At 47.0% G+C, this 13,776-nt stretch overlaps 2 protein-coding genes across 2 annotated transcripts in view; one reads left to right on the top strand and one right to left on the bottom strand.

Moving 5' to 3' along the window:
- LOC139272761 (beta-crystallin B1-like) overlaps positions 1-13,776 on the top strand; it is a 79,626-nt gene that overhangs the window by 42,406 nt on the left and 23,444 nt on the right. The window lies entirely within an intron of this gene.
- Positions 3,204-12,489, bottom strand: LOC139272762 (beta-crystallin A1-like). Its single transcript, XM_070888875.1, has 6 exons — positions 12,397-12,489; positions 10,141-10,215; positions 7,744-7,862; positions 5,723-5,864; positions 4,851-4,993; positions 3,204-3,351 (listed from the first exon to the last, which is right to left on the bottom strand). Exons 2-6 carry the CDS (start codon positions 10,189-10,191, stop codon positions 3,204-3,206), a joined length of 603 nt encoding a protein of 200 aa, XP_070744976.1. The 5' UTR covers positions 10,192-10,215; positions 12,397-12,489.

Genomic DNA, 13,776 nt, shown 5'->3' with positions numbered 1-13,776 from the left:
ATTTGTTCCTGAGTGAGTTGTCAGTATTTACAGGGTGTTCCTGAGTGAGTGTCAGTATTTACAGGGTGTTGCTGAGTGAGTCTCAATATTCACAGGGTGTTCCTGAGTGAGTGTCAGTAGATACACGGTTTTCCTGAGTGAGTGTCAGTATTTATAGGGTGTTGTTGAGTGAGTGTCAGTATTACAGGGTGTTCCTGAGTGAGTGTCAGTAGTTACAGTTTGTTCCTGACTGAGTCTCAGTATTTATAGCATGTTCCTGAGTGAGTGTCAGTATTTACAGGTTGTACCTGAGTCAGTGTCACTATTGGCAGGGAGTTCCTGATTGAGTGTCAGTATTTGCAGGATATTCCTTAGTGAGTTTCAGTTATTACAGGGTGTTCCTGAGTGAGTGTCAGTAGATACACGGTTTTCCTGAGTGAGTGTCAGTATTTATAGGGTGTTGTTGAGTGAGTGTCAGTATTACAGGATGTTTCTGCATGAGTGTCAGTAATTACATTGTGGTCCTGAGTCAGTGTTCAGTATTTACAGGATGTTCCTGTGTGAGTGACAGTATTTACAGGGTGTTGCTGAGTGAGTCTCAATATTCACAAGCTGTTCCTGAGTGAATGTCATTATTTGCAGAATGTTCCTAAATGAGTCTCGTTAGTTACAGGGTGTTGCTGAGTGCCTGTCAGTATTTACAGGGTGTTCTTGAGTCAGTGCCGGTATTTACAGGGTGCTCCTGAGTGAATGTCAGTAGTTGCAGGGTGTTCCTGAGTAAATGTCAGTATTTACAGGGTGTTCTTGAGTGAGTGTCAGTAGATACAGGGTATTCCTGAGTCAGTGTCAATATTTACAGGGTTTCCCTGAGTGAGTGTCAGTATTTACAGGATGTTCCTGAGTGAGTGTCAGTAGATACACGGTTTTCCTGAGTGAGTGTCAGTATTTATAGGTTGTTGTTGAGTGAGTGTCAGTATTACAGGGTGTTTCTGCGTGAGTGTCAGTAATTACATTGTGTTCGTGAGTCAGTGTCAGTATTTACAGGATGTTCCTGTGTGAGTGACAGTATTTACAGGGTGTTGTGAGTGAGTCTCAATATTCACAAGCTGTTCCTGAGTGAATGTCATTATTTGCAGAATGTTCCTAAGTGAGTCTCGGTAGTTACAGGGTGTTGCTGAGTGACTGTCAGTATTTACAGGGTGTTCTTGAGTCAGTGCCGGCATTTACAGGGTGTTCCTGAGTGAATGTCAGTAGTTGCAGGGTGTTACTGAGTAAATGTCAGTATTTACAGGGTGTTCTTGAGTGAGTGTCAGTAGATACAGGATATTCCTGAGCCAGTGTCAATATTTACAGGGTTTCCCTGAGTGAGTGTCAGTAGATACAGGGTGTTCCTGAGTCAGTGTCCATATTTATAGGGTGTTCCTGAGTGAGTGTCAGTAGTTACAAGGTTGTTGTTGAGTGAGTGTCATTATTTGCAGGGTGTTCCTGAGTGAGTGTCAGTATTTACAGCATGTTCCTGAGTGAGTGTCAGTATTTACAGGTTGTACCTGAGTCAGTGTCAGTATTTGCAGGGAGTTCCTGATTGAGTGTCAGTATTTGCAGGATATTCCTCAGTGAGTTTCAGTATTTACAGGGTGCTCCTGAGTGAGTGACAATATTTACAGGGTGTAACTGAGTGAGTCTCAATGTTCACAAGCTGTTCCTGAGTGAATGTCATTATTTACAGGGTGTTCCTGAGTGAGTGTCAGTATTTACAGGTTGTTCCTGCGTGAATGTCAGTATTTACAGGGTGTTCCTGAATGAGTGTCAGTAGATACACGGTTTTCCTGAGTGAGTGTCAGTATTTATAGGGTGTTGTTGAGTGAGTGTCAGTATTACAGGGTGTTTCTGCGTGAGTGTCAGTAGTTACATTGTGTTCCTGAGTGAGTGTCAGTATTTACAGGGTGTTCCTGAGTGAGTGTCATTATTTAGAGAATGTTCTTGAGTGAATGTCAATATTTGAAATTTGTTCCTGAGTGAGTGTCAGTATTTACAGGCTGTTCCTGAGTGAGTGTCAGTAGTATCAGGGTGTTCCTGAGTGAGTGTCAGTATTTGGAGGGTGTTCCTGAGTGAGTGTCAGTATTTACAGGGTGTTCCTGAGTGAGTGTCAGTATTTACAGGGTGTTCATGAGTGAATGTCGGTATTTACAGGGTATTCCTGAGTGAGTGTCAGTATTTACAGGGTGTTCCTGTGTGAATGTCATTAATTACAATGTATTCCTGAGTGAGTGTCAGTATTTACAGGATGTTCCTGCGTGAATGTCAGTAATTACAGGGTGTTCCTGAATGAGTGTCAGTATTTACAGGGTGTTCCTGTGTGAATGTCATTAATTACAGTGTATTCCTGAGTGAGTGTCAGTATTTACAGGGTGTTCCTGTGTGAATGTCATTAATTACAGTGTATTCCTGAGTGAGTGTCAGTATTTACAAGGTGTTCCTGAGTGAATGTCAGTGTTTACAGTGTGTTCCTGAGTGAATGTCAGTATTTACAGGGTGTTCCTGAATGAGTGTCAGTATTTACAGGTTGTTCCTGTGTGAATGTCATTAATTTCAGTGTATTTCTGAGTGAGTGTCAGTATTTATCAGGTGTTCCTGAGTGAATGTCAGTATTTACAGGGTGTTCTTGAGTGAGTGTCGGTATTTTCAGCGTGTTCTTGAGTGAGTGTCAGTATTTACAGGGTGTTCCTGAGTGAATGTCATTAATTACAGTGTATTCCTTATTGTCACTACTTGCAGCATGTTCCTCGATGAGTGTGACCGTTTGGACGTTGCCAACGTTGAGGTTCTGCAGGAAGAGCGTGAAATATTGGATAAGATCAGCATAGTTAGAGAGCAGATATTTAGGGCTTTATCATATTTAAATGTAGAAACGTCGTTAAAGTTTACAGTGGCAGTCTCGCCATCAGCGACCAGATTTAAAGAAGGATTCTCTACGTCAGGGACCCTGTTTAATGAGGGAGTCTCTCCATCAGAGACCCTGTTTAAAGTGGGAGTTGCTCCAGGGAGATTGACTGAGGAGGGAGTCTCTCAGTCAGGAACCCTGGTTAAGGAGGGAGTCTATTTTTGTGTGCGAGGTGGTTACTCTGTAGAACAAATCGCCAGCGGAGGTTTGGTAAGAAATCGATTTCTTTTATTGAGTTAGGGTTAAAAGCAGCTGGTTGTCTGCCGGTGATGGAGTTGATGTCTCAGTGCATGACTCTCCGGATGGACTGGACCTGTGGAGTCTGAGCGTGGGAGCCCCACTGCATCCAGTGCTTGAACTCTCCCGAGTGTCGATCATACTCCATGATGTACTGGTATCCACGGTAACCAGGGAACTGGTAACAAACCCACCTGTGGGGTTCGACAGGGAAAGAAGGTGTTAAATGGTTCAGCAAAACGGGTAACAATAGTAACTTTGACCTTTCACCCTCCCGGACATGGGTTCAAATCCAATCCTCTGACCAGGGCACTGGGTGGGATCATGGATCAGACACTGTGCTTTCACCCTCTCGGACTAGGTGGTGTCGTGTGTCAGGCTCTGACCTTTCACCCTCTTGGAATGGGTGGTTTCAGTGTGTCAGGTTCTGACCTTTCAAGCTCTGGGACTGGGTGGGGTCATGGTTCGGGCTCTGACCTTTCACCATCTGGGACTTGTTATGGTGAGTGGGTCTGTCTCTGACCTTTCAAGCTCTGGGACTGGGTGGGCTCATGGGTTTGTCTCTGACCTTTCACCAATTGGGATTTGGTGGGGTCATGGTTCAGGCTCTGACCTTTCACCCATCGGTACTGCGTGGGGTCATGTGTCAGACACTGACCCAAAGAACGAAATGTAATGTATCCAAGTTTGCGGATGATACAAAGCTAGGTGGTACAGTAAGATGTGAGAACTCAAATTGTCTGCAAAAGGATTTAGAGAGACTGTGAGTGGGCAGTAAGTTGGCGGATGGAGTATAATGTGGGAACTGTGAGGTTATTCACTTTGGTAGGAAGCATAGAAAAACAAAGTAATTTTTAAATGGTGAGAAACTATTAAACGTTGCTGTTCAGAGAGATTTGGGTGTCCTTGTGCAAGAAACACAGAATCGTAACGTGCCGGTAAAACAAGCAATAAAGAACAAAAACAGCATGCTGGCCTTTATTGCAAGGGGGTTGGAGTATAAGAGTAAGGAAGTCTTGCTACAATTGTACATTGGTCTTGTTGAGAGCACTCCTGGAGAACTGCGCACAGTTTTGATCTCCTTATCTAAGGAAGGATGTACCTGCTTTGGAGGTGGTACAACAGAGGTTCACTAGATTGAATCCTGGGATGAGAGGATTGTCTTATGATGAGAGATTATGTAGAATGTGCCTATACACTCTGGAGTTTAGAAGAATCATCATTGAAACTTACAAGATTCTGAATGGGATTGACAGGGTAGATGCTGAGAGGTTGTCTCCCCTGGCTGGCGTGTTTAGAACCAGGGGTCACAGTCTCTGGATCAGAGGTCGGCCATTTAACACTGAGATGAGGAGTAATTTCTTCACTCAGAGGGTGGTGAATCTTTGGAATTCTCTGCCCTAGAGGACTGTGATGCTGAGCTGTTGAGTGTATTCAAGTTTGAGATAGATAGATTTTTGAGGTCTATGGGAATGAAGCAATATGGCGATCGGGCGGGAAAGTGGAGTTGAGGTCGATGATCAGCCATGAGCTTATTGAATGACGGAGCGGGCTCAAGGAGCCGAATGGGGCTGGGTGGCGTCAGTCAGTCAGACATTGTCCTTTCACCCTCTGGGACTGGATGTGATCAGTGTCAGGCTCTGACCTTTAACCCTTTGGGTAAATGGAATAATGTGTAGAATCCTGTACTTACGCTCCACTCTTGACAAACATGGAGCCCACGTTCTTGCTGCACCAACCCATGGCCTGCAGGGAGGGGTAGTCATCGCACAGATCCGTGTGACGTCCCATGAAGTTCTCCCGCTCGTAGATTTCCATGTAGGAGTCGGAGTGATTCTGTCGGAAAGAGTGGTGGGGACATCGTCACAACAAATCAATCTCTGACCCCATCCTGACCCCAATCACTGACTCCATCCTGACCATCGTCCCCACTCTCTGACCCTCGACCCCACTCACTGACCTCATCCTGACCTTCGACCCTACCCACTGCTGCCACCCATTCGTTGAGCCTATCCTGACGATGAATCCATCGGCCGGAGCCTTGCTGAGTGTCACCTCCCTCGGAGTGTCTGTCTCACAGAACCAAACCCGCTCAACCCTCGAGGGGAATTACTCAATCCTGACCATGAACCTGTACCTTGATACTCACCTTGACCCTGACCATGACCCTTTATCGTGATCCAAACCTTGATCTGTAACCCTGAGCCAAACCATAAACTCGCCTCTGACCGGAACCGTGACCCTGGAGGTGACCTTGTCCCAAAGCATAACCGTAACTCTCACCAGAACCCCGTCCCTGACCCTGTATTTGACCGGGATCGTGACACCGAGCCTGATCTTAACCGTAAGCCCGGTCCTGACCAGATCCGTGACCCTAACACAGTAACAGACTCTGAAAGTGATCGTAACTGTAAACATGCCGCTGTATCTGACCCTGACTCTGAGTGTGACCCTAACTTTAACCCTACCCCTGTATCTGACCCTGAGCCTGAGTGGGAACCTAACTGTAACCGTTCCACTGACCCTGGTCGTGACGCTGCCCCTGAGGGTATCGAGGCCACTTACTGCACAGTAGAGGGGTCTGAAGGACATCATCCACTCCACGTGGTAGGAGTTACTGCCAGCCCAGGCCTCCCAGCGGGAATACTCCCCTCGCTCCAGGATAAACTGCTGCCCCTGGAAACCATGGTGCTCATATCCAACCCACCTGTAGGAGAGAAAAGGAGTCAAATATCAGCCCACGAATGTTCCATAGAGAGGCAGGTCATTCGGCCCATCACATATGTACTGTGGTAATTCTCAGGATGAGCCACCCAGTCCAATCCCAGTCTCCCCCTCACTCTCGATAGCCTTCAATATCCCACAATTCTAATCCTACTCTCGCTCTTACACCCCTTAACCTTTAATATCCCACCCAGTCTAATCGCACTCTGCTGCTCACTCCCCTAACCCTTTAGTATTCCGCCCAATCCAATCCCAATTTCCCCTCACTCCCCACATTCTTTAATACAAACCCGGTCTAACCCCACTCTCCTTCACACTCACAAAACCCTTTAATATCAAACCCAGTCTAATCCCATGCTCCCTCTCACTCTCCGCTCCCTTTAATATTCCACCCGGTCTAATCCCACTTTCCTTCTCACTCACAAAACCTTTTAATATCTCACCCAATCTAATCCCTCTCTCCCCTCACATCCTGTACCGTTTAGTATGCCACCCAGTCTAATTCAACTCACCCCTCACTCCTCGCACAGTTTAATATCTAACCCAGTCTAATCACATTCTCCCCTCACTCCCCACACCTTTTAGTATCCCACCGAGTCCAATCCCACTTTCTTGCTCACTACCCATGAACTTCAATATCGCACCCAGTCCAATCTAACTCTCCTGCTCACTCACCATAAGCTTTAATATCCCACCCAGTTTGTGTGACTGTGGTCATGTGTGAGTGTGTGAAAGATAGAATGTTAGAGTGTGTGTATTTGTGCGTGAGTGTGTGAGTTTGTGTGAGTGAGTGTGTGAGTGAGAGTGTGTGTCTGAGTGTGTATGTGTTTATGTGTGTGCGAGAATCTGCGTGAGAGTATGTGTGAGTGTGTGTGAGAGAGTTTGTGTATGTGGGTGAGAGTGTGAGTGTGTATATATGTGGAGAGAGTGTGTGTGTGAGTGCATGTGTGTGTATGTGTGTGCGAGAGTCTGCATGAGAGTGTGTGTGTGTTTGTGAGTGTGTGCATGTGTGTGAGTGTGTCTGTGTGTGTGTGTGTGTGCGTGTGAGAGAGAGTATGTGTTAGAGAATGTGTGTGTGAGAGAGTTTTTGTGAGTGTGTGTAATTGTGTGTGTGTGAGTGTGTGAGAGAGTATGTGTGTGTGTGTGAGCGTGTGTGTGAGCGTGTGTGTGAGCGTGTTTGTGGGCGAGAGTGCAAGTGTGTTTGAGAGAGTGTGTGACACAGATTGTGCACGTGTGAGAATGTCTGTGTGTGTGGGAGTGTTTGAGAAAGAGTGTGTGTGTGAGTGTGTGTGTGTGTGAGTGTGAGTGAGAACATGTGCGTGCAAGAGCGTTTGTGTGTGACAGCATATTTGTATGTGCCAGTATGAGTGTGTGAGAGTGCGTGTGTTCGCGAGCTTGTGTGTGAGAGCACACGTCTGTGAGTGTGTGTCTGTATGTGAGAGTGTGCGTGAGAGTATGTGAGTGTGAGAGCATGTGTGCATGTGTGATATAATGTGGGTGGGAGTATACATGTGAGAGAGTGGGAGTGAGAGTGTGTGTGAGTGAGATTGTGTGAGTGAGTATGCATATGTGTGAGTGTGTGTGTTTAAGAGTGTGTATACATTGGTGTGTGTAAGAGTGAGTGTGTGTGAGAGCATATGTGTATATGAGACTGTGTGTGAATGTGTAAGAATGTGAGATTGTGTGTGAGGATGTGTGTGAGAGTGTGTGTGTGGGAGACAGTATGTGAGAGAGAGTGCGTGTGACAGGGTGAGAGTGTGTGAGAGAGATAGTGTGAGAGAATGTGAGAGAGAGAATATGAGCAAGAGAGAAAGAGGAAGAGAGAAAGTGTGAGATAGAGGGATGAAGGATAATTCACTCACGCTCCACTTTCCACACGGATGGAGCGGACGTTGTCGAACCCACACTGAGAGATGTTGAAACATTCGCTGGTGAATTCCTGCCTCCGGCCCTGGAAATTCTCCCGCTCCCACACAACGACCTGTAAAACATGTAGATAGAGAGAAAGAGAGAGGTGGACAGAGAGAGAGAGAGAGAGGGATATAGAGAGAGAGGCAGAGATAGTCAGAGAGACAAAGACAGGGAGCGAAAGAGAATGTGAGAGATAGAAAGAGAGAGGGAGATAGACAGAGAGACAGAGATAGCGAGAGACAGAGACAGAGACAGAGAGAGACAGAAAGAGAGACATGAAACAAAGAGAGACAGAAAGAGACAGAGAGAGACAGAGAGAGACAGACGGAAAGAGAAAGGCAGAGAAAGAGAGTGAGAGAGAAAGGCAGAGAGAGAGAGAGAGACAGACAGAACGACAGACAGAGACAGACAGACAGACGGGGGTGAGAGACAGAAACAGAGTGAGATAGAGACAGAGAGAGACAGAGAGACAAAGAGAGAGATAGAAACAGAGTGCGAGAGAGAGACAGAGACAGAGACAGAGAGACAGAGAGACAGAGAAAGAGAGGGCGAGAAAGGTTACACACTGATGGACTGTTCACTGTGAACATCACAGGAAGACGTAGCTCGAGTCCGAGTCCTTAGGCTGGTCTCCACAGTTTAACGACCTTCACAACTCACCATCCATCAGACAGAATAGTCGAACCGGCTCGAGGGGCTGAATGGCCTCCTCCAGTATCTCTGTAACAGGCTCGGAGGGCTGAATGACCTCGTCCTGTTCCAAATGTAACAGGTTCGAGGAGATGAATGGCCCCCTCCTGTTCCTGTGTAACGTGCCCAAGGGTGCAGAATGGACTCATCCTGTTCCTATGTAACAGGCTCGAGCGGCTGTATGGGCCTCTGCCTTTTCCACAATAACACGCTCGAGGGGCTGAATGCCCTCATGTTCCTAATGTAACAGGTTTGATGGGCTGAATGGCATCACCCTGTTCCTGTGCAATGCGCTCGATGGCCTGAATGACCTACTCATGTTCCTGTGTAACAGGCTCGAGGGGCTGAATGGGCCTCCTCCTGTTCCAGTGTAACAGGCTCGAGGGGCTGAATGGGCCTCCTCCTGATCCTGTGCAACAGGCTCGGGGATGACGAATGAACTCCTCCTGTTCCTGTCTAACGGGCTCATAGGGACTGAATGGCCTCCTCTTGGACCTTTGTAAAAAGCTTGAGGTGTTGAATGGCCTCTCCTTTTTCTGTGTAACAGGCTCGAGGATCTTAATGGGCCTCCTGTTCCTGTGTATCAGGCTCGAGGGGCTGAATGGGCCTCCTCCCGTTCCTGTGTAACAGGCTCGAGGAGCCGAATGGGCCTCCTCCTGTTCCTGTGTAACAGGCTCGAGGAGCTGAATGGGCCTCCTCCTGTTCCTCTGTAACAGGTTTGAGGGGCTGAATGGGCCTCCTCCTGTTCCTGTGTAACAGACTCGAGGGACTGAATGGTCTCCTCCTGTTCCTGTGTAACATGCTCGAGGAGCTGAATGGTCTCCTCCTGTTCCTGTGTAACATGCTCGAGGGACTGAATGGGCTCCTCCTGTTCCTGTGTAACAGGCTCGAGGGGCTGAATGGTCTCCTCCTGTTCCTGTGTAACAGGCTCGAGGGGCTGAATGGGCCTCCTCCTGTTCCTGTGTATCAGGCTCGAGGGGTTGAATGGGCCTCCTCCTGTTCCTGTGTAACAGGCTCGAGGGGCTGAATGGGCCTCCTCCTGTTCCTGTGTAACAGGCTCGAGGGGTTGAATGGGCCTCCTCCTGTTCCTGTGTAACATGCTCGAGAGGCTGAATGGGCCTCCTCCTGTTCCTGTGTAACAGGCTCGAGGGGCTGAATAGTCTCCTCCTGTTCCTGTGTAACAGGCTCGAGGGGCTGAATGGGCCTCCTCCTGTTCCTGTGTATCAGGCTCGAGGGGTTGAATGGGCCTCCTCCTGTTCCTGTGTAACAGGCTCGAGGGGCTGAATGGGCCTCCTCCTGTTCCTGTGTAACAGGCTCGAGGGGTTGAATGGGCCTCCTCCTGTTCCTGTGTAACATGCTCGAGAGGCTGAATGGGCCTCCTCCTGTTCCTGTGTAACAGGCTCGAGGGGCTGAATGGGCCTCCTCCTGTTCCTGTGTAACATGCTCGAGGGGCTGAATGGGCTCCTCCTGTTCCTGTGTAACATGCTCGAGGGGCTGAATGGGCCTCCTCCTGTTCCTGTGTAACATGCTCGAGGGGCTGAATGGGCTCCTCCTGTTCCTTTTGCTCCAATGTTGCTAGCATTAGTTTTGTGTAGGAGATGGGAGTGTGGAGGGTTTGTGTTTATCTCCCAAGTAATGTCCCAGTAAGCGAATCTCACCTTCCAGTAGCCAGGATAGCCTTGGTTCAAGGGGCCGTTGTATTTCTGCATTCTCTTCGGACGTTGAGAGAGATTCTGAAGGGAAAGAAGGAGAAAATCAGCTGTAGGAGGTGTGACGAACCAGCACCTTCTCTCCCCTTCTCCTACTCTCCTTTCGCGAGGGGAGCAAACCTAGCATTGCTGGTCGAGTTCCACAAGCCCCAGCTGCTCACCACTAACTCACCTGCCCGTGTGCCTTGTGAACACTCACTTAGCTGGCTAAGGCCAGATCGAGTATCCTCACTGTCTGACCCGGGTGAGATCATCTCACTCAGCACAGGCCGAGGATGGAGCCTGGAGTTTTCCTGCTACTCAGTACATAAGAACATAAGAAATATCAGCAGATGTTGCCCATTCAATAATATCAAAGCTGATCATCAACTCAACTCCACTTTGCCGCTCTATCCCCACATCCCATAATTCCCCTAGACCCATAATTCTATCAATCTCAGCCTTGAAGATAATCACTCAGCATCCACAGCTCTGTGGGCCAGATAATTTAAAAGATTCACAACGTGCTAACGTTGCTCATCTCAGTCTTAAATGGCCGACTAAATTCTGAGACTGTGCCCGCTAGCTCTGGACTCTCTAGCCCGGGGGAAATAACCTCTCAGCATCTACCCTGTCAATCCCTGTCAGAATCTTGTATGTTTCAATGAGATCACCTCTCATTCTTCTAAACTCCAGAGAGTATAGGCCCATTCTACACAATCTCTCATCATAAGACAACCCTCTCATCCCAGGAATCAATCGAGCGAACCACCGGCTCCAAGGCAAATATATCCTTCCTTAAATAAGAATTAGTTTAGCTCTGTGTGTGTGGGTTTCACAGGCCGCAAATACAGCCCACTCCAGGGCTTTCCTGCTCTGTGTGTGGGGGGCTCAGTACCACCGGTATTGGTCTCCTTCGCTGCAATCCCTCGAGATTGCCCTGGAGTGCTGCACTGACACGGACTTGACCGGACTCCGGTGCTGTACATGGTGGCTAACGCTTACCCCTGTATTGGCTCGAATCGAGTAAACGTTGTACGTTGCCTCTGGGCAATTGCTGCTTTACTTATACTGGGCTCTCTGACCCCTGGTGCCCCAAAGGTCAGCCGTGCAGTCAGCACAATGTATTATCTATGCTGGGTGACCTCGCCCCATCCCCCACCCCCAGACAACACACTGAGAGACACACAGTTAGCAAAAATCGCATCAAAAGTTATTATTCAGCAAAGTCCTGCCTCGCCTCATGTGTTACTCAATCTCTCCATTCTTCACGGCACATCCAGTGGGAGATGGACAATTTAGAGATCACTATTGATAATTCATGGACACACTAGCTGAAACATTATACTAACAGACCTGCTCACACATTATAATTACACACTGACTCACACATTATAATTACACACTGACCCACACATTATAATTACACACTGACCCTCACATTATAATTACACACTGACACACACATTATAATTACACACTGACACACACATTATAATTACACACTGTCTCACACATTATAATTACACACTGACACACACGTTATAATTACACACTGACTCACACGTTATAATTACACACTGACCCACACGTTATAATTACACACTGACCCACACGTTATAATTACACACTGACACACACATTATAATTACACACTGTCTCACACATTATAATTACACACTGACTCACACGTTATAATTACACACTGACCCACACGTTATAATTACACACTGACTCACACGTTATAATTACACACTGACCCACACGTTATAATTACACACTGACTCACACGTTATAATTACACACTGACTCACACGTTATAATTACACACTGACCCACATGTTATAATTACACACTGACTCACACGTTATAATTACACACTGACCCACACGTTATAATTACACACTGACCCACACGTTATAATTACACACTGACTCACACGTTATAATTACACACTGACTCACACGTTATAATTACACACTGACTCACACGTTATAATTACACACTGACCCACACGTTATAATTACACACTGACTCACACATTATAATTAAACACTCACTCACACATTATAATCCATTCAAGCCTCCACTCGTCTTTCCTAGTCTAAATCTATCAACTTAACCTTCTATTCATTTTCTCCCTCATGAGTTGTCTCGCCTCCCCTTCAATGCATCTTTACTATTCACTTCAACCAGTCCCTGTGGTAGCGAGTTCCACATTCTCACCACCCTCTTGTTTCTTCCGCATTCCTTATTGGATTTCTTGGTGACTATCTTATATTGATGGCCTCTCGTTATGCTCTTCCGCCCCAATTGGAAACATTCTCTCTGTACCCGCTCCATGAAAGCCTTTCATGATTGGGTCATACCTCAGCCTTCTGTGGGGTGTTTCAGCTCAGAGTGAGAAAACAAGAGTTTGCTACTGCAAGATTCTTAAAGGTTTATCTATTTTAAACCATTTAGAGGCGAGTGGCAATTGCTAGTAGCTTCTTAGTAAAATTAACAGTTAAATATTTAGGATTCTTTCAGGCTGAAGTAGAAACAAACTAGCTGGCTAGCTGTCCAGCAGCTTGCTAAGTAGCCAGTTAATTAAAACTGATTAAAATTGGTTCTTTGAACAACTGAAGAGTGGTGACTCATCTGACAAACAAGCAGTTTAACAACCCAGAGCTAGTGCTGGTAGCTCAGAATGAGAAAAGAAGAGCTTGGTAAGTGGGAGAGTTCGGTGAAGTGGGGAAGGGAGGTGTTGCTTTGCGTTGTTTTTCCTAACATTTTCTGCAGAGCAGCGGCACACCTGTGCGGGAGCAGATTGAGGCCTGAGAGTGGGGATATAGGCCACAGCAGACCACAGCATACGGCCAGTGTGGCCTCCTGGACTAGTTTCCATCACCTGGTTGGGTCGGAGAGGAATTTCCCCAGATTTTTTCCACAATTGGCTTGGGTTTTTGTCTGGTTTTTGTCTCTCTCAAAAAGGCACGGCTCCACGTGAGGAGAACTCTGCTGTGTGACATCGCAGGTAAGGCAGGTAAGTTATTGGTAGTGATTGTGGGCTAAGTTTTTCTTTAAATTAACATATAGCATATAACTAAATACTAAAAACGAAACTTTATGTGTTGAACTAATTTAATAAACTAATACTTGATTAACGCTAAACTAATTAATTAAGTAATATAATTGGAAAACAGGAGATGCGTTGCTGCTGCAATACATGGTAGCTTCTGGACGTTTTGGTCCAGGGCGACTACATCTGTGGTAAGTGTCTGTTGCTCGACGGACTTCAGCTCCGAGTTGAGGAGCTGGAGTCAAGCGAAAGACATTGCGAGACATCAGGGAGGGAGAAAGTTACCTGGAACTTTTTCTCCAGGAGGCAGCCACACCCGCTGGATTAAATACTTTAGAATTGACACGTGGTCAGGGACAGGAGGGTGTGACTGCAAGTGAAGCAGGTACGGGGATCCCGGAGGTAGTATTGCAGGAGTCTCAGACCCTGTACTTGTCCAATAGATTTGAGGTTCTTGCAACCCTTGAGGACAAGTCTGCAGACTGCAGAATGGAAGAGCAGACTGACCAAGACACTGTGGTGCAGAAAGCCATTCACGTCGGAGG

Source organism: Pristiophorus japonicus, chromosome 9, assembly GCF_044704955.1.
Source record: "Pristiophorus japonicus isolate sPriJap1 chromosome 9, sPriJap1.hap1, whole genome shotgun sequence".
Classification (NCBI taxonomy): domain Eukaryota; kingdom Metazoa; phylum Chordata; class Chondrichthyes; family Pristiophoridae; genus Pristiophorus; species Pristiophorus japonicus.
The sequence above is the reverse complement of the archived record's forward strand: the minus strand, read 5'-3'. Positions and strand labels throughout refer to the sequence as shown.

Coding starts and splice junctions, on each gene's coding strand:
- LOC139272762 (XM_070888875.1), bottom strand. CDS start 10,191: ATGCAGAAATACAACGGCCCCTTGAACCAAGGCTATCCTGGCTACTGG. Junction 7,863..10,140: donor GCTATCCTGGCTACTGGAAG/GTGAGATTCGCT, acceptor CATGTTTTACAG/GTCGTTGTGTGGGAGCGGGA. Junction 4,994..5,722: donor TCAGACCCCTCTACTGTGCA/GTAAGTGGCCTC, acceptor TCTTTCCGACAG/AATCACTCCGACTCCTACAT.